The sequence below is a fragment of the Vanacampus margaritifer genome, chromosome 1 (assembly GCF_051991255.1).
Source record: "Vanacampus margaritifer isolate UIUO_Vmar chromosome 1, RoL_Vmar_1.0, whole genome shotgun sequence".
Taxonomy (NCBI): domain Eukaryota; kingdom Metazoa; phylum Chordata; class Actinopteri; order Syngnathiformes; family Syngnathidae; genus Vanacampus; species Vanacampus margaritifer.
The window spans coordinates 17,126,986-17,153,678 of record NC_135432.1 but is presented as its reverse complement, the minus strand read 5'-3'; the positions used below and the strand labels follow the sequence as shown (position 1 = coordinate 17,153,678).

The 26,693-nt window shown below is 37.6% G+C and overlaps 2 protein-coding genes across 2 annotated transcripts in view; one reads left to right on the top strand and one right to left on the bottom strand.

Moving 5' to 3' along the window:
* Positions 1-26,693, top strand: part of mtor (mechanistic target of rapamycin kinase) — an 83,288-nt gene that overhangs the window by 18,621 nt on the left and 37,974 nt on the right. The window contains exons 19-29 of the mRNA XM_077578547.1: positions 1,098-1,348; positions 1,457-1,543; positions 3,828-3,995; positions 5,230-5,342; positions 5,809-5,971; positions 6,417-6,509; positions 6,871-7,017; positions 8,880-9,022; positions 10,010-10,172; positions 10,922-11,067; positions 25,567-25,642. Coding sequence (XP_077434673.1) covers positions 1,098-1,348; positions 1,457-1,543; positions 3,828-3,995; positions 5,230-5,342; positions 5,809-5,971; positions 6,417-6,509; positions 6,871-7,017; positions 8,880-9,022; positions 10,010-10,172; positions 10,922-11,067; positions 25,567-25,642 — 1,550 coding nt within the window. The remainder of the gene's footprint in view (positions 1-1,097; positions 1,349-1,456; positions 1,544-3,827; positions 3,996-5,229; positions 5,343-5,808; positions 5,972-6,416; positions 6,510-6,870; positions 7,018-8,879; positions 9,023-10,009; positions 10,173-10,921; positions 11,068-25,566; positions 25,643-26,693) is intronic.
* On the bottom strand, positions 14,120-16,720 carry angptl7 (angiopoietin-like 7). The gene is made up of 5 exons (XM_077578561.1): positions 16,269-16,720; positions 15,602-15,702; positions 15,291-15,485; positions 14,954-15,149; positions 14,120-14,832 (listed from the first exon to the last, which is right to left on the bottom strand). Exons 1-5 carry the CDS (start codon positions 16,621-16,623, stop codon positions 14,663-14,665), a joined length of 1,017 nt encoding a protein of 338 aa, XP_077434687.1. The 5' UTR covers positions 16,624-16,720; the 3' UTR covers positions 14,120-14,662.

The window sequence follows — 26,693 nt, the reverse complement described above, 5'->3', positions numbered from 1 at the left end:
CATTAACGTCATGCAATTTTGAGGAAAAATTATTTATTGGCATATATAGGTCTTTCTTTAAAATCATCTGTCATTTGTGGCTGGGGAATTGTATTTACTAATAGTGTCGCTATTTGGTACAGTAGCGGTGACTACTGAAAAAGTGGTATCGAACATTCCTAATCCTGACCATGCGCCATGACGTGCATGTATTCTGTAAATTCAACTCACTCGCTTTTATTTTTTTACATTCAACATATAATAATTCCATGTTTCAAAAATAAGAATCAAAAATCTTTATTATCATTATGCAAGCATAACAAAATTTTGTACCCAGGAAAAACCCTGATTCTGTGTTTTCACTTTTCCATTGGAATTTTTTGATCCATTATGAGAAGCCATTGGTAGTGTAATGGTTCACATAGCATTATTATAGTAACCTGGCAATAGCCAGATTGATATTGTGATTCACTCAAAGAAGTTCTCCACAATATCAATCTCCATGGTGATTTGCTCGGGAAAGGCGGGACAGTATATAATACTTTGAGCTGATTGGACGATGCAGCATTGTACACGTTTGTTTTCCCCAATCACGGCCACGGAAGAAAATGTCGTCTTCATTCTTGTCAAAGGGGGAGAAAAAAAGCACAAACATATTTACCAGCTAAAAATGCACGACGCACCTCTCGCTGTTCACCATTCAATGGTGAGTAATTCTGCAAGAACAGAATTAATTGCAGCGTCAATTCGTCCATGTTAGGTTTGTTTGTTTGCCCCGGCGTCGGCGCTGGCTTCCTGGTTTTGTCACAGCTGCATACCACGCCCCAAACACAATGTCGCTCTATGATTGGTGATTCGGCTTGGTGGAAATCAACGGGCTCGGTACAAGATGTATTCTCGGGAGTTTGTGAACTCACAAATACCTCGAGAATTCATCTTGCAGAGCAAGGTTGTAATTATAGTGCTGGTGTGAGATCAGTTTGCTCTTCACAATCGAAGGTTCACACTTTTCAGATTGACTGAGTGAGAGCAACAACTTGACTGCCCTGATGTTATGTTCTCGTCACTGGTATTTCCATCATATCCTGTTTATGACTATAGTTTTCTCTTGATCCCAGCTGACTACAGCACCAGTGAGATGCTGGTTAATATGGGAAACCTGCCCCTGGATGAGTTTTACCCTGCTGTGGCGATTGTTACTCTGATGCGCATCTTGAGAGATCCATCGCTGTCAAACCACCACACCATGGTGGTCCAGGCTGTTACCTTCATTTTCAAGTCTCTGGGCCTCAAGTGTGTCCAGTTCTTACCGCAGGTCATGCCCACTTTTCTCAATGTGATTCGCGTCTGTGATGCCAGTATACGAGAGGTAGGTAGCACGACAGATGGGCTATGATATCAACTTCCTTGCAGTTAATAACACCAATATTGACACAGCCGGTGTGGTCTTACTCTCTTTCCTCCTTTGTTTCTCCAGTTCCTTTTTCAGCAGATGGGAATGGTCGTCTGCTTTGTGAAGATCCACATCCGCCCCTACATGGATGACATATTCACCCTCATCAGAGTGAGTAATTGTGTTTTCTTTCCAGCCTTCTAATTACAGTCCCCCTTTTCCTGATCACCAAGGATGTTCCAATGATTTAATATGTCACGGATAAGATGAGCAATGGGAGGAGAGAAGACCTCGAGAGAAGCTTGGAGCAAAGAAATAGCACTGGTCGCAGATGTTTTTTGGAAATTCTCTCATTTGGAACATGTTTATTGATTAGTCATCTGGCTCGACTGTAAAAATCTTTTCAGAGAGTAGCCTAGAGCAAAATACCTTTCGGGATGCATTCTATCATTTTCATTGTAACAATTTCGGTCTTAAAGATAGGAGAGGCTGCTTGGTAATAAAGAGCTTGCTACCTTTTGCCATCAATAGCGTTTTTGTAGTAATGTGCACATTCATTAAGGTAAGGAATGATGTATGTTATAAACTAATGGTTTTAGGAATCATATTTTTATTTATCTGAGTTGGATGCTTTGTCATCATGAAAGACACAAACGTTTTTACGAGACAAATACTCATATTTCCTGACCCCTAGATTTCAAACAGGAATGACACAGTCTATCTCTTTACACAAACAGCTGTAAACCTTCGAGGTGGAGGTTGTGTTCTCTACTTGAATCTTTTGTTACTCTAACAGGGTACCTAAATGACATCTGGTCCCCGCGTCACCTAGCATACGGCAATTTATTACATAAAGTGTCACTCAAGCAAGACCCAAAGAATCATGTCAAATGTTCAATCAAGTTTAGTCATTAAATTCCTTCCACTCAGGCTTTTCCAGCCTCCCATTTGTTGGGAATAACACTTCACACTGAATTACACACAGCATTGGTAGCCACACTTAACAGCTCTGATGAATGTTTTCCACTCAAAATGTCCAGTTCTTTCTTACCCTTAAAACCAACAATGACTCATGAGACTCACCTTTATCACATGATGCTGAATAATGGCTAAGTCCATAGAGTCCTCTGCACTTGCACAAACCCACCTGTCAGGCACATAATTAAATAGCAAGGCACAAAATATCATATGACTGTCTTTGTTGGAACTTGCTTGCAACTTCAAAAGCACTTTTCCAATGATGATAAATCCTAGGGCTAAATAATTGAGAAAACGATGCTACTGTGTCTCAAGTCCCACCGAGTTAATAAAAAGCGAGTGAAACAAAGAATCTATTCATTTTTTTCCCCTTCAGCCTAACTGCTGCATCCAGATGAGGTGGCTGGAATAGTCATTCGAAATGTGCACTCATTTGCTCTGTAGTGAGCAGCCACAGGCAAGCAAGGCAGGAAGTCAGTATTTGCCCTTTGGCCATTTGACCAAAAACACCTCAACCAGTTAATGTTACTTTACGTACCATCCCTCAGGAACATAGCGGTCATGCCTAGCAACTTTTCCTAAAATGGTGTCATAATCCTCGCATAACTGTAACGTCATCCTACTTCCCAGTAAATGTCCCCACCATCCCCCATGGCCGCTGCACCTAGTATTGTGACACTCTTTTTTTCCTGGATCCAGCACATGAAAGCTTCCCAGACTCAGAAGAAATACATTTTGTCCCATTTTCTCAGATCCATACAAATCGTCAACACTAGACCACAGCCGGTTAAATGCTTTGGAATCCACACTGAATATTATATGGCACATAAAAAAATTTCACATGATGTTCCATAATTGAAATAACATTTAATAAGGTCACTCGTATTTTTGAGAAACCATCAACGTAGTCCTCTGTTTTTTTTTTTTACTTAATCATAATTTGGTCTGTGCCATCTTTTGTATTGTATCATAGACTTTTAAACATTTTTGACCACATAATGATGGTTTGATGTCCAGTTTGATATTTTGAAGAGGCACATATCTGATATCAATGTGCATTTACATTTAGTTAATGCTTTAAACAACCCACATGCACACATGCCCAGGAATCACATCTCAACATTGGACAGCGACAACACAGAAGTGAACGATAAGTAAATAAATAAATTGGAAAAATATACAATTTACAGATACCCATTTAATTCTGATCAACATTAGAAAGAGGTTTATTTCAAATTGTATTTAATCTCGTTAGCTATATGTTTTAATTGTGCCACACGGGTACAAAGAAATCAGATCAGCCACTTGAATGAGTGCAAATCTATCTGAACAGTCTAATAATCTCTGATAGCCTTGCAATTTATGTAGGCATAAATATAAGTGGCATGCTAATATATTTACAAACAATATAACAAACATACTGTTTTGTTATTTTATTGTTGTTACTGGGTAAACTAAAGTACACTTTGTTTTGTAGGAGTACTGGACACCCAACAATCCCATGCAGAACACGATCATCCTTCTAATAGAACAGATTGTGGTAGCCCTTGGTGGAGAGTTTAAACTTTACCTGCCTCAGCTCATCCCGCACATGTTGCGTGTCTTCATGCATGACAACAGCACTGGACGCAGTGTTACTATTAAGGTAAGTGTAGTGTTGTGCTCATAACAAAAACAACAATCTTTGTTTGAAACTGACTACCGGTACTTGAAACAATTGACTGCTGGTGAAAACTTCAGCCTCCTTTTTTCAGATTGAGTTTTTAATTTGAAACAAGTTCACAGTTTTTTGAATATCACCATAGGCTGAAAGTGTAACTTGTTCCTGGGTCAAACTGATTCCATCATAAGCCCTTTATTAAATGTACAGTCAAATGTTAACATCAAATTTTATACAATAGGAAAAATATGTAAGCCACATATATTATTATGTAAAAACAATAAAACAGTATACCTAACTTGGATATGAAGTGAAAACACAGCTGCTGTCTGAACCCTCTGTATGCAGTCTGGTTACGTCATGTAACTTCTGGTATGCATTCTTCTTGTCACACATTCTACTTTTTATATACGTTGTTGAGGCTGCTTGGTCATCCTATTGAGTAACTGAAAAAAGTCAAAATAAAAAGTGAATCTATTCTTTGATGAATATCTTGTAAATATCATGCATGATGGTGGTGTGAACTCCCAATGTTTGTGTAAATTTAGATGCATAGTTTAAACAAAAAATGTTATCAAATTCCCAATTGTAACTTTGTGGCATTACAATTTGGAGGTTTCAGTGTAGTTGACATTTCACAGCTCTGTTTTCTGTTAGTCCATTGAGTTCACTTAAGGCTAACCCTTAGTGTTCAATCATGTAGCCAAATGACACAATATAGACCTGCAACAATCACTTACTCCTGTTTTAGGTGCTTCTAGTGTTTTTTTCCTTGAAATCCCAAATAATAGTTCGGGATTAAGGCTGCAATTACATCATCATATCATCGCTGCTATGTGAAAAACACTTATGCCCATTTTTCTCAAATTTTACATTCTGGGATGTATGCGTTCAGTTTCATCCCAAAAGCATAAAAAGTAGGGAGAAAAAAAAGACAAAAATGTATATTAGTGTTTTTCAGCGACGATATGCTAAATAGTCATATGCAGTGCATTTGCCGCCGCTACTGATTTTCCATCCACCCACACCAGCACCACACACCCATGATTTGCATACAACATGGCACACACTATTCCACCAAGCCATATAAATCAGTAAATCAGCAACATATTTCAAATTGACTTACATGTCTCTTGTCAGGTTGTTATAATAAGTGAATGGTGATGCCATAAGAGGCCTATTAAGATGTTTGTGCTGAGTTGTGTGCTTTCATCTGCAGCTGCTAAATGCTATCCAGCTGTTTGGTGCCAACCTCGACGACTACCTCCACCTGTTGCTGCCTCCTATTGTCAAGCTGTTTGATGCGCCTGATGTGCCCCTGCAGTCCCGCAAGTCTGTACCACATATTTGTGGATGTAGTATTGTATTATCCTGAAAATGTTATTTCAGTCAAGCCTCACTAAATCATTAATCTTTACTTGCTAAGAACATGTTAGTCTATGATACCCAATAACAGTAACATTAATAGTTGGACTAGTAATAGTAATTATTAGAGTTGTGTATTACTGATCCTAATAATTATTATATAACAAGAATTATTGTTATTTTGCAACACAAACATTTTTTTTGTCATTTTGACATGAAGACTGCAAGTTGTAGGACGCATCCAGGCTCAGCATGATTGAAAACTATTTTCACAAAACTTGAGGGCGGTGCATGGAACCATTTAAATATTTAGGGGGAAAAAACATTTTTGAGGATGATAAAAAATGCTTCTTTAAAAAAAAAAAGTTTATTATAGTTTTAAAGTTTATTATTATTACTGTATTATCATTACATTTTATTTTCTGTGCCTCAGGGTTGCATTGGAGACTCTGGACAGGCTAACAGAATCCCTGGATTTCACAGACTACGCTTCTCGCATTATCCACCCCATCGTCCGGACACTTGACAGTACACCTGAATTGCGCTCTACATCCATGGACACCCTGTCCTCACTCGTGTTCCAGTTGGGCAAGAAGGTAGTTGTTTGCTCTCTGTGGGGCTCCCAGAGGGAGCGATTATTCAGTAGAACACTTCCCTCCTTGCTACTGCCGGCTGCATATGAACGGTATTTCAGTTATCCCTACACCCCCTGTTCTTTATTACTTCCCGTTAGACTGCTTATGTCATGGTCTGTTTGTCAGTGGGGGGTTCTGTTTATGAGCGTGGATAAGGTCACATTTAGTTGGTCTCCTCCCAGGCCTTACCCCTCCTCATTCATCAACACTATCGTTAGCATTCCTCGTGTAGCCACGTCTGGCAACATGTGAAAGGGAGCTTTTGATCAAAGCCCCTGAAGTAGTTTGATCCTCATTTATTTGGCTTTTAGGAAAAAGGATTTTCGGGTAAACAAAATTAAGTATATAATTAAGCGCACATAAAACCCTTTTATTTACTTTTAATTCACCATCCTCCCATCTGCAGTACCAGATCTTCATCCCCATGGTAAATAAAGTGATGCTGAAGCACCGGATCAACCACCAGCGCTATGACATACTCATATGTCGCATTGTTAAGGTGAGCCCCTCTCTCCTGTTGTGTGAAGTAAAACTACTGGAAACTCTATTAAAGTAATAAAAAAATACACATTTTAACAGAATTGAAGTGATTAAATAGTTAAATTATAAACAGTTAGCCCTTTAACGTAGGGCAGTGCCACACTATTGAGAAAAAAAGATCAACAAGACCAAACAAAGCCTTTTATATTTATATGTAACATAAGCAAATAATTAGTAGTTATTTCCCAAAGTAGATTTGCACTTGTTAATTCACAAAACTCTTTTTTGGTCAGCTAGATTCAACAGTTAGTCTGTGTGACTGCGTGTGGCCTTTTTTTTTTTAGTTTAATTATTTATTTTTTTCGTGTGTGGTCCTACAGGGCTATACTCTGGCAGAGGAGGAAGAGAATCCTCTAATCTTTCAGCACCGCCATCTACGAGGTAACCAAGGTGATACATTGGTCAGTGGACCAGTGGAAGCAGGACCAATGAAGAAACTTCATGTCAGCACAACAGCACTTCAGAAGGTCAGAAGGAAAATAATAACAAAACTGTATTTGGCTTTGTTTGCATTGTGATTAGCTGAAGTAAACAAACAAACCTAAGTCTTGTGTGCAAAGCATTTTAGTAAGTCTTGTGTGCAAAGCATTTTAGTTCACTTGAGGTGGGGGCTTAAGAACAAAGTGACAAATTAAAGAGGGGAAACACCAAAGACTGTTGGGTAATTCTAAAGAGTGCAGATGTGCACTGGGTAACTGAATGCCTTGATATGTAAAAGAAGAGCAACAACGCCGCAGAGCACAGACCTCTACCAAGGCGCGAGAAATAATGCAACATAGTTGTAGATATCTCAGAGCATAATACAGGGTATTTTAAGTCCATGCCACTTTACAAAACTCATACAATATCATAAGAACTGGCAATGGTAAGCAAGATAGAACCGGTTAACTTGAAAGGTGAAAAATAATTTTTACGTCACATTCAATGTTTTTACTTTTCGCATAAAACATGGTTTGCACTGATTTCATTGCTATTTACTGATAATTCTCTTCACTGCAAAGGAGAAGGTGTTTTGTGTTAGTTTGCTAAGAATGAGTTGTGGTCACGTGCTCAATGCAAATTTTAGATATAATTTTCAAAACATTTAGGAAGAAATGGAATACCGTTTTGATGTATACCATGTAACCAAGGACTCGCATATTGAACATTTGTGAAACGGGGCAAGTCAAGTAAGATTTCTTTACAATAATACGTTCAATGCAGCCCCATTTGTCTAAACACGGTATTCTGATGAATATTGCATTTGTGGAATATGAATTATTAAGTAGCGAAATCCACCCGTTTTTATCCATCTCACAGGGCAGCCATTTTGCTACATGCTGTCGACTCAAAATGTTATCGCAGTGCTGAAAGGCTCAGCTTGCAAACATCACATGACCAAACCGAGAAAACAGGTGAGCCGTGATTGGTCATTGCCCTTGGGCACTGTGAGGTCATTTTCAGTCGACCGCAAATGGCAAAATGGGTGGATTTTCTGCTTAACTCATGTTCCACAAATGCTATTTAAATCGGAATGCTGTTTAAAACTAGTGGGGGTGCATCAAACATAATATTGTAAAGGTTTTGATTTATTTATTTTACTTGATTTCCTCTTCAATAAAACATACATTTCTTGGATTTTTTGTGTTCCAATTTTTGCTACAAAAACTTAATACTATCTTTTGCGAAGTATATGTTGAGTTTTCATACCTTCAGCAGTCTTTGAGATATAAGGTGACGTAAAGTGACACAGACTTATAAAACAGTCTATACTGTACTCAAGAGAAATAGGTATCGTTTCTACTGTTAACATATTTTTGTACTGACACATCTTAAAATAGTTGACAATTAGAGAAAGCATGTCCACTATCTTCCATACATCTGATTTTTAATAGTGATAAACTGTACTCAGAATGCAGATCTTTTAACAACGATTTTAAAATAGTATGAAGTACTAGTTTGCTTCTGGTGTTTGTTTGTCATTCTGTTCATTTGTTAGTTGGGCTACCCTTTGGTTCGTAGGGGATGATGTAAGGCATTAGGAATGGCCAGGAGGGGCTCTATGTGTTCCGTGATACCGTGGGCAGTTCCAGTGATTCAAACAGTGAAAATAAATGTGACACCTTATTCCCTCCACAAAGTTTTGTGGAAAATGAGTTATGTAGTATTTGCATAATTTCTCTGACAAACTGACCAACTCATACCACACCTAATTTCACTGAAAGCAGTTGCTGAGTTAAGATTTTGAAATAATGTTTCATGACAGAAATGTAAGTGTGCATGGCGATCATCCAACAGACTGCTCCCACGTAGTTCCCAAAGCCCTTAGAAAACGATCTCTTGCTCACAGGCCTGGGGCGCCGCTAGGAAGGTTTCCAAAGATGACTGGCTGGAGTGGTTGAGACGCTTAAGTGTCGTCCTCCTGAAGGAGTCTTCCTCCCCAGCACTGCGATCGTGTTGGTCGTTGGCTCAAACCTACATCCCACTCGCCAGGTACACCACCACATTAGTCATACACAGACTAAAGTATTCAGACACCTGGCCATTATACGTACAGGAATTGAAGATGGAAGAAAATATGGTGTTGATCTTCTGTTTGCTCAAAGACTTTAACTTTGTCTTTTGCCATTGATCCAGGGGAAAAAGTGTTCCCACAAAGTTATAAACTGTCCAAAATGACTTTGTGGTTAACAGAAGAGTTAAGATTAGGGTTGAAGGGGGAAGTTTAATTAACACATAATTAATATAATAGTTCATTAAGGGATGTGACTTTTGTCCATATATTTTATCTGACCCGTTAAAACTCTGTTACTTAAGTAAAAAGAAACTAAGAAAATACATTTAATTGGCCTTTTTATTTGTCCCACAAGATGGGAAAACACAATTGAATAGCTACAGCTGAGCATAGCAAAAAAATAAAAAGTAACAGAGTGAGTGTTGTTGTGGCTCTCTGTACTGGTTGCAAACACTAGTAGTTTCCAGATGTGAGCATATGACTGTAAATTTGAAGCAGATTTCACTTGTTTAATCAGTGTGTTTGTAAGCTACAGTCATTTCAGGACTACAAGCCGCTACTTTTTTCCACTTGCATTTGACCCTGCGGCTAATACAAAAGTGCGGCTTATCCATCAGATCACAATGAGGCGCACTATAAAGGAAGCTCAAGAGCGTCAGACAGAGCAAAAGAAATCAAGTGAGCCCAAATACAGTAGGAGAGACAGAACGAGAGCGAGACAATTTGCATTCTCATTATGGAAAAGAAAGTAGCGAGAACCCGGTGCGGTAACATTAAAACACCTGCGGCATACAGTCGGGTGCGGCCTATACGTGTAACAAAATTGAGTATTCCCCAAATTTAGCTAGCGCGGCTTATAGTCAGGTGCGCCTTGTAGTTCAGAAATTACTGTAGTTGAAAGACTGTGTCCTCCCCAACAACTCCAAGTGTATGTGTTTTTAACATTTGTGTGTCTCTGTCCATAGGGATCTTTTCAATGCAGCTTTCCTATCCTGTTGGTCCGAGCTAAGTGAAGACCAGCAGGATGAGCTCATCCGCAGCATCGAGTTAGCTCTCACTTCACAGGACATTGCGGAGGTCACACAGACGCTACTTAACCTGGCAGAGTTCATGGAGCACAGCGATAAGGTTGGTATTGAGCAGTAAACCACCACCCTGGTGTAATTAAACAGTGAGATTGGGCAAGGTATATTTTTGGTGGAATCTCAGATATTATCGATGTGCTATTTGAAATGGTCCTCTGAAAATGTTCAGATTTCCTAGCGCTGGGATGGGCAACTTAAATATTGTATGACAAAAAAAAAAAATATCATACACTAGGTATGTACACAGTGCATGCATATGTGCTATTTTGTTTCTCATAATACATTTCTCAATGCATATACAGAATAAAAGATCCACTATCCCAACCCAATAAAAAGGGTTTACAGCAAACAAGAAAATGACGAATTGTAAATTGAAATTATATTACATTTACCCCCCGTTTTTCATGGAAAACATATATTGACATTTTTTCACCAAAATGATCAAATTAATTTATCAAGGGGTCACTTCATTAGGATTGTGTATGAAGGAAATTAGTCTTTATTAGGGATTGCATTTAACTGCATTTTCTTCATAGACATGTAATATGAACATATCCACATAATACAATATAGAAAGAGTCAGTCTAGCAAATATAAACACAGTCAACCAATGCTGTGATAACGAAGGACTAATGCCACTCGCTTCCGCGCTAATTTCGCTAGCCTGTGTGCTATGTTAAACTGTGCTATCCTGGGTGAACTAGCTTGTCAATGTATAGGATTGAGGAGCTGTAGAGCACCTTCCTTGTTGGACTTGTTGCTTGTTTTGGTATAATTTGTTCTGCTTTCCAGGGCCCTCTACCATTGAGAGATGACAATGGCATTGTGCTGCTTGGTGAGAGAGCTGCAAAATGCCGCGCCTACGCCAAAGCTTTGCATTATAAAGAGCTGGAGTTTCAAAAAGGTCCTTCGCCCCTCATCCTGGAGTCTCTTATCAGGTAGGAAGTTGAAATTAGTTTCCTAATTGAAATTTCATGTGAATGCTGAGACGTGCTGACTGAGTTAAGGTGAATTAAGGAGTGGTTAATATAAACGTATCATATTATAACAGCTCAGACAGCACAGACTTCTGCCAAAGCTAAAACTTAAGATTTATTACCGGAACTGCTAAGATCTAATATCTTAATTTCCTTAATTTCCTCTGTATGATTAACAAAACACATCAATCTAATTCTAAATCTAGGTCTGATTTTGAAGTGGTTGTATTAAATGCTTTACAGAATTTGTCTTTTTAAATGGCATATTTGTGATTGTAAAATTGTATGTCAGTTTAAAGTAGCGTTAGGTAAATTGCTTTATTAACATTGAGTCAATTTAACTTAAAGAATACAACTGTCTCTATAGGCCAATTTCACGTCTCTATTAATTGTTCCTGGTAGTTAAGCGCAGCTATTGTCACAAAAATCAAGTTGGACAGATGACTGTGATACAAGCCAACTGTTAATTTCCACACAAAAAACAAACAGAAAATGAAATTACAATACATTAGTCCCACAACCTTTTGATATAATTCATCATGTTTTCCAAACTTTGTGTTTGCATTATTTCTCTGTTTTTGGAATGGCGTGCAGAAAGCAGTTTTCCAGGCACCTAATTGGACATTTGCCCCTTTTTCATCTATGAATGTCTGGAGTTGTGTTTCACGGGGGCCTGTTTTCAATTTCTAGGGAGCCTTGATGATGATGAATGATGGGAGCAGGCACTCTAGTGTTTTCAATATCCGCATATGGTTCTCACCTCTCCAGAATTTCCCATAAAAAAAAAAATCGTGTGCAAAAAGCGCTACGTAAACCTGGCTCTAATGAGTCGTGACTGTATTTGAAGAAAAAAAAAGAAGGGTCTTCACATGGCATCTGATTGCCATTCTGATAATATTGAAGGCAACATGCTGGCGTTTGAGTAAGTGATTAGTCATGGTGTGTGTTAATGGCCTTCTGATTACTGTAAGAATTTTTATTCTGACACGTGGATCCTCATGGTCAAATTTGAACATAATTTTATTTACAATAATCAAGATGAAAAACATCTGTCATTGTATTTAATTGTTGCTGCAGTTAGATTGCTGCCGTTTGAATCTTATATAGGGTCATGTTTTCATGACCATTTGTAGGCCCTATTGCTATGGCCAATTTCAGAATATCGTTTTACCCTTATCCTCAACTGCAGAAGTATGCTGTTCATTGAGCATGTTCCATCACCATTAAAATGATCAAAGTTGGCAGTAATATATGGGGCAATGGGCTTCAGGATCCGGACACATGTTATTAATAAATGCTTGGGGGTACAATGGAAATACTTGGAAATGGAATTTTCAATTACTTTTAGGTGATCTGACTTTTTACATGGCTACAATTCATGATGAAAGTGTCGTATATAATTAGCATCCAGTCTGCCCTTTTAATGTACTGTTTTTATTTTTATTTATAAGGGAATAGCCAAAATACAGAAACTTTTCTTTGTGATAATGCAGCCAAATACAGTGCCTCACATGATGCTAAATGAGTTCAACATATTTGTAGAAAACAGCGTATATGGCATAATATACTGCAAAATACTCCCAATAGGCCATTGACTGCAAATGTGAGTTGTCAGTGTGATCACACAAAGATGTAATCTTCGTGTGTAGCTGTACCGTAACATGGAAAGCACCACATTTGTCTTTCTAGTATAATTTTGCTAGTCCACATCACTGATAATAAAACATCTGAATCTATACCACAAATTCAGCTCTGTTTAGTGTTAATGTGGACAACCATCCAGCAATCGTCAGTGTCTATTGCAGCTATGGGTGTTTAGTTCATAAAGTCTACTGTACAATATATGTACGTTTGTAATATATATGACTGATTGTTTTTTTATGCAAATATGGCTTTTAAAAAAGGTTTTAAAATGCTATAGTGTGCCACGTTATATTATTTCCTTGGGAAAATTTGAACAAAGTGGAGGTTGGCCAGCGTTAGTCAACAGACTGTGTTCAACCTTAGAGCCTCTACAGTACATAAGCTATAGTTGTTTCACTTGTAAGACAAGATTGAGCATGCGGAATCGAAGTGAGAATGCTAAAGGTCTTGGCACATCTCTGCCAACATTTTAAAATGTTAACTACAATGCTGTTTCCGCTTTGTGTAGCAGCAGCGGCCCATCGGCAAAATTTTTAGACCCTGTCTGGTCTCCTGTACAGATATATTCAAATCTTGCATCCTGCATGTTTTCGGGATAAGGACATATACCTTTTGGCTTCTATAGCAATGTCATTTTTGTCCAACAGAAAGCAGTTTGATAAATGACGGCCACTCTCACAATGCAGCTCATATACAATGGGAATACATTTTTGATTTGTCTTAGTCAAGCCCATTAAAAGTTCATGTGACTCGGCACAGTCCAAAGTATTAATATTTTCCACAGTGTTTTGCAGTTGGTTCCACCAGTTTTTACTTACACTTGGATTAGTGAGTCTTCCGCCACATTCCAAAGGTCTTTTGGTTGACTTTATTCCAGTGTTAATTTCTTCCAAAAGGGAAGAGATACCATAACAGCCTTAATTAGATGTTTATAGTAGCTTAATGTGGCACCTTGTAAAAGGAAAATAATCTGTCTAAAACTACCACAGAGTTCCTAGAGGCAGGAGCTTCTTTCAAAGTCGTCTTCTTTTTTGTTGTTGTAAAAATTTTAAACACATTTATTGATCAAAACATAGCAAAATGTAATAGTTGTCAAGGCCACGGAGCTAGCTAAGCATTTTTCTTGATGGCAGAATAAAGTATTTTGTGTGTGGTCTTCATTCCAGTGGTAGCAACCTTAGGACCTTATGTCAGGAAGTGACCACAGGTCAGAGCCAGAGGTCAGTCAGTCACTCAAAGCAAATAGGCTTGGTGAAAATGGTGATAATACTGTGGTATGCATTGAGTTAGTCACGTTTCAAAACTATGTAGCCACAGAAGTAGTATAGTTAAACGTCAGAGGCACGTTAGGCATGTCATTTCTTTTAAAAATATGTTTATTTTCTGTCACATAAAAACGGCATACTTACAGCTCTGTACACATTTTACAAATGAGAAATTTCAGACATCAATAGTTAGTTTTAAAATAAAATGCAACATAATTCAAATATATTTAGTCCCATTCCAGCAATTAAAGACATACATTGACATTTGGTTTCACCCATGAAATAGATTTAATCCAACATATCTTTGCTACTAAGAATGGAACTGATCAAGTGGGGGGGAAATAAAACCTTTCTTGATTTTGCAATTACTATAAATGAGTCATAATCCAGCCACCCAATGTGGTACAGTGGTAAAAGAGCAGGTATTTAAGATTTTAGAAAATATACTTTACTGATAAATACACTAGACACAACTACAGTTTACAATCACACCCAGCACCAACAAAACATTCAACTGACTTGAAGCTAATCAGAACAATTACAGACAAATTGACTTCCTTTGGCAGCTGAGGGGAAGCCATCATTTGGTTGATCGTGTATAAATGAGATCTCGTGTGATCTTGATCCAGGATGTACAGCTGTAGAACTTATGGCTGGAAACCTACTGGCCGGACCTTCATCTCCACCTTTTTGAGGGAATAGTTGGGGCCATGCCATCCGTACCAAGTGATCCCATCTGTGCTCTTCATGTGCTCACCATATCGGTGAAAAACTCCATTCAAGTTTGAGTCAGTGCAGCAGTTGTACCAGTAACCACCTACAAAGAGATGAGATTGAGTTGAGACAATTTATTTGAACATTCACATTAAGTTATTTGACAATCTCCTTTAAAACTTTCATTGTTCCGTTTTTGGGAAGGAGTTGGTGTCATGAATTACCTTTGCGTAATGAAGCACAGTCATCTACACACTTGTCATTGTCTTTGTTGAGGGTGCTGAAGTTGGTGTTGTTATGGTAGCGCAAGGAATCGCCAGCATTCCCTCGGTAGTGGGAAAGGAAGAGCTTGTAGCTGTTGAGCTCGTTGGCCACAGTGAAAAACCCATACTCAGCATAACGGGTTTCTCCTTCCCAATCCTAATTTTAAATGTGTAATACAAGCAGTCATTTTTGTGCACTCATACTATTGCTTATAAAAATGTTTTATGCATGGTTTATGCACTTTTCTTTTTTTTTTTTGTGTCTAGACTTGCCTTTGCCAAGTTTGCCAACACTTACCTCCATCTCAATCCTGAGCACACTGGGCTGCCTTGTTAGACGGAATATATGATCATTGCCAAGCCAGAAGTCTCCACGGATGGATCCAAATCCGCTTTTGTACTGCTTCCAGTCACGGTTAAATGATGTCAGACCAACTTTGCGCCTCTGGATCAGAGTCCAGCCGCCTCCGTTCGTCTTCATATCACAGAACACCTGAAAGGATTTTCAAAATGTTTTACCAGCGTTAAAAGCCAAACATTCATCATGCTTAAGCAAAGTTATCACAATGACGTAGTACACAAAATACAGAAGGCTTCAGGATTACTCACACTGATCTCAGGTGTTCCCAGAAACTCGTCTTTTGGAAGTTTATACTCGCCAGAGATTTTATAGTTCTTGGTGTAGAGTGATGCGCAGTCATATATGGCATCTGGATAAAAGAACATTGTCAGTCATTTGAAAGTCTTTCAATTATTTAATGTCCTGATTTGGACTGGTGCAATTTATTTTAATCTAAACTCTAGCCCAATCCAAATCCCTTCCTGCTCTATGCTCCCGTCTGATTTGCTCAAGTTGTCCAAAGATCTCAGTATTCCCTTTCCTAGTGACACAGATGTGACCCTGTGAGACTACACAGTCAAGTTACTGATATAATAAATGACGTCATGGCTGGTTTACTTCACTGTGGCAGGCAGCTCTGATTAGGGTTGTTTTAATCCTGAAATGATATGGCTTTGACAGACGGTCAGATTGACTCTTCTGCAGATCAGATTTACAGTTTTTAATAAAAGGATTTTGGGCCAAATACAAACAAGACTAATTATTCATTCCCCCAGGAATGTTCACATGGGTAACCGCCGATGATGGATAACTGGTGGTGGTTTAAAATAGTACAGATACAAAGAGATTCTAATACAAATATTAAAAAATACTTGCATACTAAAGTACTACTAATTGGGGTACTGTTAACACCACTATAAAACTATGGATACTCACCTGATGTTGTCTGAGGAGCAGACTGCAGGGACTGAAGCTGCATGATCTCCACGCGGTTGTTAATTTCAGAGTACTTGCTCTCGGCCTCGGTGACCCTGTCTTCCTGCTGCCGGTTCTGCTTGTCCAGGTCCATGATTTGCCTCACGACATTCATCAAGTCTGCCTCCTGCTTGCGACTCAGCTCCCCGAGGAGACTGGTCAAATTGGCCACTTGAACCTTGAGAGAACGCACCTCGTCGCAGCACTGGGCTTTGGTTGGCTTTGATGGTTTCGGTGTCTTCCTGGGAGTCTGGGCCCATGTCGCTGCTACCAGAAGAATGGTGACTGCCACAACACTGAGATTGAATTTTGACATCTTGAAAATGGTCTAGATTTATACTCGGGTTGCTGATCGCCTTAGAGCTCAAACAATCAAGTTGCGGTTGCTCAGAAGCTCCTGTTTGAACGGCGGCTCTCTCGTGTTTCTTCAATGAAGACCTCCTCTCACGGTGCATCTTAAGTAATTGCATGTGGATCTGGTTCCTCCCCTTTTCTCCCAATGCTCAACCCTCTGGGTGTAAGTCCTTTTTTATCCCTGCCCCTCTACCTTTCCTTCCAATTTACTTTCACTTATTCCACAGAAGCTGGAGTCACATTCTGTTTGGACTTTGTCTCCTGGAACGTAAAGTCTTTTTAAAAATGTTATTTATTTATTTGTTTATTTATCTCTGTATTATTATTATTGTCAATAATAATAATAATAATTTTAATTATAGGACCAAGCTCAGTGTGCATTAACAACAAATTGTAATTTTTCTTTAATTTTGTGAAATGTAGTAAACACTTACCCCCTAACCCAAAAAGTTTTTAGACATGTGGTAATGTTATATGTATATTATATATTTTAGCATAAAACTACAATCTAAATCCTATAATAATCGAGACAGAATTGAAAACGTAACATGATGTTTTTGAAATGTCCAATTTAATTACCCAATTTTAATGAGAAGATAATTCAGATGCATTTACTTTGACATGGTACAATATATCAGATCAAGTTTATTTTTGCGCAAATCTGTCATTTTAAATTATTACTCATATTTATGTGAAATAGTTTTTGTCATTTAACTTTGTCTCTGTTCAAAGTAATTACAGGGAGTTGGTGAAGTGTTAATAGATGGTCATTGACTTCCGTGTGAATCTTATAACTTTAAGTCACTGATGTGCGTCGGCCTCTCTTTATGGAAAAATGGGATTTATTTGCCTTCCTCCATTTCCTCATTTGCCTAACGCATCCCAGCGGCATGCATCACTTTCCTCTTTACTTGCCCTGGACTCTGTCATTCAGTGCAAGCACAGGAAGAACCAGCTGGATGTTGTTTTTGTATGTTTACAAGCACACTCCCCCCCCCCCCCCCCCCTCTTGGAAACAGCACACTTAAACACAGTTACCCTCTAACTTGTCTCATCAGACACTACAAACTCACCAAACAACCTACCTACTGTGTCTTTCCCAGATTTTTCTGTCCTTTGTGTAGTCACTTTGAACCACCTGTCAAGCTAATTGCATTTACTTTAATATGGTGGCTGACATAACGCTGCTACAAAATGCTCACTGGAGACTTTTCTGTCACTATGTATCCTGAAAGTTGTTTTGGTATTAAGCAGTGACCACTGGGGCTAAGCTTTCAGCAGAACACTCATGGGTTCAATTACATGAATAGGAAAAAAAAAGAAAAAGCACAGTATTTTTTTTCTCTCTCAAAATTTAGAATTACATAACATTCGTTAACTGTAACCCTTTTCTACCTGTCCTGCCAATCCTTCCCTGTAATGCATTTTCAGGGATTTTTTTTAATGGTAAATGGACTGCATTTATAAAGCGCGTTAACTACACCATATGATGCCCAAAGTGCCTGAGTACGCCTGCTTCTGACAGTACAGAAACACTAGGTTGGGTGAAGTGAAATCTTCAGTTGCTCATATGTGTATGTTTATCCGTACATGTCAAGCCTTAGTTGGCTGGGAGACAGTTTTCAACATACCCCACCTCTTGTGAAATATCAGCTAGGCTTGGTTCCAGCACCCTGTGACGCTGTATGGGCTAAGTTGTATCAATATTGGATAGATATCAAAGCTAAACATAATATTTTAGCAATATGGTTTTCATTAAATGTAAATTTGGAGATTGCGCTTCTCTTTCCTCAAAATTGCCAGTAGATATGAAAATTGATAGTACGGTAATTTAATTTCAAGCGCCAATCCAACAATGTTGTTACTATAGTATTTTCTTCATCAACCTCAGTTTGCTTAACTTTTGCTGCCAAGATACCACACTTTTTATTGGTTGATAATACAGCAAGAGTTTGATTAAAATGGACCAGAGTTAAACACCTTTTGATTTTATTAAGCAGTGGTGCGCTGATTGATGGCAACCAATTGTGATTGGACAATTTCTATGGAAAAATATGTGATCGGCATATGCCATTCAATGCCTTTCATCGCTGATTAGCTTTACAGCCTGTAGCCAACCAACTGGGCTTTTAACACTGCACTTACAGACCAAACAAGCAACTAAATCTTTATATGTTTAGGCATTTTCTGCATTGTCAGTTTGAAATAATGAACTGTTAATGCATATTAAATTGATGGAAATTTGGATAGAATGTTTTTCTTAAATGTAATACTACAATTAATCAAAAAAAATGATTACCAGATTAGTCAATTTTCAAAATAATTGTTAGTGAACAAGCAGCTCTAAAATAAAAAAGTGCGTTCCTTGTGTATGGAATCGGCCAATCTCATTCATGGATGATTGTATTGAAATTTGCTGCATTAAACGCTAATCAGAACACCCTATTATGAAGTCAATATGAAATGAATTACTGTTGATTTGCATTGGGCTGTATATTAAAAAAATATACAATAAAAGATCTGCTATGCAGTTTAACCTTTTGACTTTGCCTTAAATAAACTATCCTAAGATACAATTTTACTATTTTCCATCAGGTGGTAGTCTATATCAATACACTGGGTGTATTGTGCAGCTCTGAGTTGCTGACTTCATGCCTTGGCAGACTTTCAAGTGTCCTGGTAGCTTAAGATGGTGATGGCTGCCAGGTGGTATCTGTTATACTGCAAATGCAAGCCATTCCGTCAGCTAGCAGTTTGCCACCCTCCAAACCGGTAGCTCAGACAAACATCCTGACCGAATAGAGCATTATCCACAATTCTCAAAAGTATTCCCACTGATTTCAATGAGGACATTTTCAATGTGGTATGGCTTCAAGAGAAATGTAATGACAACTGGATGAAAAACCCACAATGTTATTTTGTTTATTATATTAACATGTTTCCTTAAACAATTTGTATACAATTTGTGTATCGCCTAATTTTATACGTTGAACAAATAAGGAATATTTCTGCTTTACTGACAATATTGTTAAGATGCAACCAAGTCCAGACTTATTTTTTTCACACAGTAAAAACAGCATTCCAATGAGGTCACTTCCAGTTTTTTAGAGGTGGGAGCACCAGAGACACTTTGTTCTGCCGGCCTTTTAACCTGAAGGTGACAAGCCCAGGAAACACATTCTGCTCTAGTCTCCCAGTTGGTGATTGTGTTTCAATAGTTTCTCCAGCTGTAAGCCCAACATGCTTGAGGCAACAAAAGACAACCACAAACTGTTGCCTGCTTTCTGTTCATTGTTAGAAAGAACTAATGTTATCACTGGTAAAAGAACATTCTGGATGGTTTTATGGCGTCAGAGCGCTCCACCTTTTATTCCAGAACAGATTGTGAGTGTTTGATCCACCAGGTGTCGAGTTAACGGGCTTTACCTACATGCATCTTTCAACCAGCTATCTATCATTTACTCCTGTATATATTTTTGCTTCTCATGAAAAAAAAGCACATAACTCTAGTATGGAGTTGGTAGACAGATCTTCATAGTCTGGGTTTGCGAATGGATGAACCACATGTGGACCCACCTTATCGACATCAAAGTTGCTAATCCCTGATCCACATGTAAAAATATTCATCCATCAATTCTCTGAACCATTTATCCTCACAAGGGTCGTGGACTCACAGTTTGCTGGAGCCAATCACAGCTGTCTTTGGGCAAGATGTGGGGTACACCCTCAACTGGTCGCCCGGCAATCGCAGATTGGAAAATATTTACTCTATTCTTATGTGAATACTTGTGAATACCTGTACATTTGAGGGACCTGTATTAATTTCTGAATTAATGTTTAAATGTGCATTTGGCTGGCCTCATTTATCCATCGTGGATTTCTTTCTACCATAATTAGATTACTGTACTGGGGTTTTGGTCTCTGTTAGCTTTTTTTGGATATAGTAGTGGTAGATTTTTATTCAGCCACCATATATTCCACTATACACACACTGTAACAATTAACAGTCATGTATTGACTGCTAATGGAACTGGCAGAAGCTAAAGTTCAATTGATCCTGGCCAGTTTTGTTTTCCCTTTTTTTCTTACAAACATATTTGCTTAAGCTACAGGTTGAGTGAATCTGTTTTTCAAATTTATACTTGCATCATTCCAACATTTAATTCCAATAACACAAACACATCTCCTTTTAAATCCTTTAACAGCTTTTTGTACAACACCTCTTCAATTGTATTGCGACTCCTGAATCAAAAGGAACTTCTTCTTTTTTTAATGAAGAAAGTGATTGTTTCTTTGCTTTGAACATTACGTGCATTATTTTAGTATTGTGTGTGTGTTTTTTTTATATAACTTCATAACATTTGATTTTAAAATAATGGCTTAGTATAAGCAAAAGAAGTCTTTGAATTATTGCAAATTTTTCCAAAGTCACAATTATTGCATTTACTGTTTTTTTTTTAGTAGAGCCCCCCTACACTGGGACAGATAGAGAAAAATCAAGGAATAAGAAATTATAGGTTACCATGATAATTTATCATCTATCATAACAACAAGAAATTTTGTTTCAAAAACTCTTTCAATACTAACTTTACAAATTTATAGTGTAACCCCCTTTTGTCTGATTCCCAAAGACCATAAAACTTGATATTAAAGGTGCTTTGTGGAGTTTTGGCACATTGTTGCGACTGCCACCTCTGGCCTAAAGCGTAACTGCAGCCTTTATGCCAAGCTCGTGCTTAGTGCACGTGCGACTACGTGCACTCGAATGAACTCTTGGTTGTTTCAGTTTTCTTGGAGTCTAAGATGGAGTTTCGGCTGTGCTCGAAGCCAGCCTCTGGTTGTTCCAGTTTCCATTCCATTTGTGTCGTATGCTAACACTAATGTCCGTGGGGACAAGCATGACGTCACCCTCCACCACTCCACCTCTCCCCAGCCCCAAGAAACTATAGATTGTTTGCCCCAAACACTCTACACTGAAAGGCCAATACAAAATGATAGGCGCATTCGAAGTAAAAGTGTACATGGCTCTTTGTACTGATACTCATCTGGGCATTGGCGGAGCATGCATGATGTATAAAAAAAAAAACTTTAATATTACTGTTTAAACTGCACAATTAACCTTTTAAGAGATCATTTACCAGTACACCAAGCTACAACTGGAGAATGTTTTTTTTTTTTTACCAGAACAAAACTAATTTGCGTCATCACCAAAAGTGGCATATTTAAAAAAATAAAATAAAATGTAACCATGCAAATTTCATAAATGTAAAATTGAAATACTGTAGTTTTGAACCAATCTCTTATGGCACTCCACGGGTAACCTTCTGAAACTCTGACACAGTATTATTAATTTTTACACATTTCACATGCCTATTCTCCAAATAGCTTTAGACACCGAGAATAAGCAACACCCCTTATTCCGCAGTGCGGTCTCCAATTTCTCAAGTAATTGTAATCTATTGTATCAAACACTTCCTTCATATCGATTATACAGTACAAGCCAATCGAATATTCATTATTTTCATTTGCAGTGTCCTCTACTATTTGCATCACTGCATATATAATGGTCCTATTTTCTCTAAATCATTATTGGTTTTCATTCAAAATTGTGCTTTTATTCAGACATTACTGGATTACAATTATTAGATTAGTTAGTTGTCGCAGGCCTACATTCTTCCATTTTTAGTAAAGTTTGATCAGGAGTCTTTGATTCAAAGATGTTAAAGGTTTAATTTATATATTTTAGTCACAGTCTAGCGTTGGTTTGTTTAGAATTACTGTTCTTGCAGTAATTGTGCAAAGCCAAGATATATTTTGATTAGCCCTGATGAAGACTCTGCGAGACCAGTCTACTGCACGATCTGTCTTTCATCTGGATTGTGAAGATAAACGGTTCAGATTATGGATAGCTGTATAGTTGAAAAACAATAGAAGAGCAAAAATGTTTTTCTAATCAGAAGGCCATTAAAATTTTTGATTCATTCAATCTGAAAAACAAATCTGTTTGTTCAATAGGTGAAAACCAATTTAGGGCCAATATATTTCTCTATGATCTGAAATTGTTCTTTTTTAATGTAATTTCTTCGGTTTCTGTGTTTTGTTTACATTCAAAAGTTAATTAATTGCCTGGCCATTCCTCTTTGCAATTGGTATCAGTTTTCATCATTTATTTTAGTGGAGGACTCGCGTGCCAATAACCCTGAAGAAATTCAATGTCTGAGTAAGTTGACTTTACATACACAGCACTTTTTTTTTTTTTTTAATTTGTGCTAATAGTTAATTATTTTCAATTTAGACTTGGCAAAGTTTCAACATTTGGCTGTCACCTCCCAAGGCCTCACCTTTGAACAAGAGAGATTCTTGACACTAGTCTTGAAAGTTCGTCCTTGCCAATAGTTACGATGGAGAACATGATGTTTGAGCCTTGTCATATGGATGTGTTTAGACTGCATGTGTTCTGGAAGCTGGTTGCCAGATGGTTTTAGCTGTGGGACAATTAAATCTCCAGGGTCCAGAGGAGAGAAGACTCTTATTCACAGTTGTCTCCTCTGATAAAAAACACATCTGGGCAACTTTAGCATACCTTAGCTGCTTCTGTGTTTCACAGCATGGATGTCCAGCTGTTTTATAGAAATATTACATGTCTACAATATATTTTTTATTTTACCGAAAATATCTTCATGTCACATCATATCATCTTATCATATCATATGTATAAATAATACACCAGCGATAAAGAAACAATATTATTGCAAGTTCAGGTTCAAACAATCATGCGATCAGCATAGATCTAAGTTTTATTATTATTATTATTATTATGATTTTCCATTTTTTCTTAAAAAGCATCAATATATTTAATTGAGCATTTTTTGTGCCAATAACATTGGCAATGGTCAACGTGAACAGTATAAAACAAAGTTTTACAAACCCTTTTTTATTTTGTCATTTCTATTACAACAAAACAAAACATTAGGTTCCTATAACCCTCCATGATGTTTTACGATTTGGTGCTGATTCAAATTTGGTTTGCTCAGCTGATGGTTGACTTCTTAGTGCAATGTTTTTAATAGTGATATATAATATATTTTAATCAAATTTGTGAAGCTGATGTTAAAACTAGCTTTTCCTTGGTATTCTCGTGTTAACTATGCTAGTGAATGATGATCATTTCAGAGTTCAGCATCTAGTTTTTACATTGCTTATAGTGGTTACATTAGGTTTTTATTCAAGTCAATTCCTGGTGTGCATATTAATTGTACCCGTCATGCATTCACCTGCTGAGCATTTCATCACGCTTGGACCTCAACTCGGTGTCAAAAGTAATTCCTGACAAATATGCTCAGGTATCTCTCATTGACTGTCCTCAGGAACTCCACTGCATACCAGCATTTATTACATGCCTTATTTTACAGACATATTGGCTGGTCCCTTATGGGTTTTGCCATTAAGGAAGTACAGTACAGCTGCCCTTCACAGGAGTGTTTCCAGATGTTGAGTTCAGGGGTGTTTAAACAGGATCTGCAGTGAAAGATAGCACATTTAAGCGAAGTGTGGCAAATGTCAGTCATTCTGTTTATTTACACAAAATCCAATTTACATAGCATTGCCAAGATATTTGCTCAAGGTTCTTAGTCGCCTGTGAATGTATAAGACTGTGTTGTTGATTGCAACCTTCTAAAGCACAATAATTATCTGAGAATAATTATCCAAGTTACTTGTTGTCGTTGTCTGGAGTGATGGTTTACAGACCAAACCATGTCATACTCCAATAATTAGCAGAGAAGTCTGAATTCAGATCTTAAATGAATAGTATTACCTACATCAAATGCAAAGAGGTCATGTCAACAATAATTATAATAGGTTCTTTGGAGATCAAAGCCATAGGAAGGTCAAACATGAAATTTGAAAATGTTCTAGCCTGTAATTATCAATTTTTTGTCCAAAATTGATGGACATGGAGTTGATTGTTAGTAGACCAAACATACATTTCACATACATTTGTTGGTCATTTATGTTAACCTTCAGGGGAAGTGCTTATGGTCAAAAATCAATGGCAGTTGTTCAGCAAACCCACTGTTATTTCATCAATATAAATTATGTTTTCACCTATTTGTGTTGCACAGAATTTATTTTTAACCACGCAACATTAAAAGTAACTGATTCATTACATTTTCATTAGTTTCAATGGGAAACATTGAGTTTGCAAATAGAACGGATTAGCAAAACAAATTAATTTTGTAACCCAATGTTCCACTGTATTGTACTCATACATGATAGTAAGGCAGTTAGTTCACTTGTGCTTAACAAATATGTACAGTAATTTCTGGACTAAAAGGCGCACCTCACTATAAGCTGTGCTAGCTAAATTTGGGGAATACTCGTGTTTGTTACTCATATAAGGCGCACCAGACTATAAGCCGCAGGTGTTTTAATATTACCGCACCGGGTTCCCTCTACTTTCTTTTCCATAATAAGGGTGCAAATTGTCTCGCTCTCGTTCTCTCTCCTACTGTATTTGGGCTCACTTGGTTTGTTTTGCTCTGCCTGATGCACTTCCTTTATAGTGCGCTCCCTTGTGATCTGATGGATAAGCCAGACCTTTGTATTAGCCGCAGGGTCGAATGCAAGTGGAAAAAGTAGCATCTTATAGTCCAGAAATTACTGTAATCATTCTCTCACTGGTATATATGACAATATGTTTAATTTGAAGTATGACAACATTGCCCCAAAATTTTCATCTTAATGTAAATTTTATTGACAAACTATATTAAACTTATTTCATCGCAGTATTTGGAAGCTTTCATTTAAGCTATTTTCCGACAACCAAAAGGCGTCTGATAAAGCTCATTCCAAAAATGCCAGTGTAGATATTTATCTGAAAGCCTGAATGTGTCTTATTTTTCAGTATCAACAATAAACTGCAGCAGCCAGAAGCTGCATCAGGTGTGTTGGAGTATGCCATGAAACATTTTGGTGAGCTGGTAAGTATTTTTTGCCTTAACTAAAGCATTATCTGTAGTGTCCTCTAGAATCCTTTTTCCCACCAATATGTGTGGCTAGATCGGGTATTTGTATTTTTTTTTACTTGCAAAAGATTGAACAAGTTAATTTGTTGTTTCTCAGTCTAATCAATTGGGATAAATGTTGGCATCTTTCATATGCGCAACCTTGGGTTGAATGTAGGGATGCACGATAATGCTATTTTTCACAAATATACCACACTACCATAGGACAAGGGGAGGTTGGCCACAACTCAACAGATGGACCAATGTGGCTATCGGCTGATTTCTTTATTATCTGGTTTATCTGTATGACGTCAAATTGGTTGCTAATTGCCGATAATTATTGGCAGATTTCTTTATTATTTGGTTTATCTGTGTGACGTCAAAGTGGTTGATAATTGCCGATAATTACCGGCCACCGATATTATCATGCATCCCTAGTTATATGTAATTCAAATTATGTACTTAAAAAGTGTCAAGACAGATCAGAAAATATCATGATGAGCCTGTCTACAATTGGTTAAATAGATTTTTTTTACTGTCAGATTTTGATATTGTATTTGAAACTCTTGGCAGTGGATTTGATAATTCTCATTCTCATCGTTAGTTTATCAACACCACCATTCATTCTCATAATAAAATAGAACCTTAAAGAACTATGCAGTGGGTGGTCTCGTGTCTGCTTACACCTCTTTAGAGGGTATCCTTGGTCATTCCAGCCGCATATTCGCAGAACACCTTGTTCTCAAAATGCAGCATGTGGGAAACCCATTTACTTTTCTGACTTGTCTTGGGAGGGAATATTTTCCCAGTTGTACAGACAAAAAAAATACTTGAATATGCACACAATAACAAATGAATCTTGACTTGTAATATACAGAAAACATGTATTATCTCATGTTGCATTTTTTTTTTAACCATTACACACTCACTCAGCGACATCGCAATTAGTGGTGCTTGATTGACATCAAGAAATATACAGGCTGACTGATGATTTTTAAAGTCCTCGATGGACAATTTTTCTAGGTTC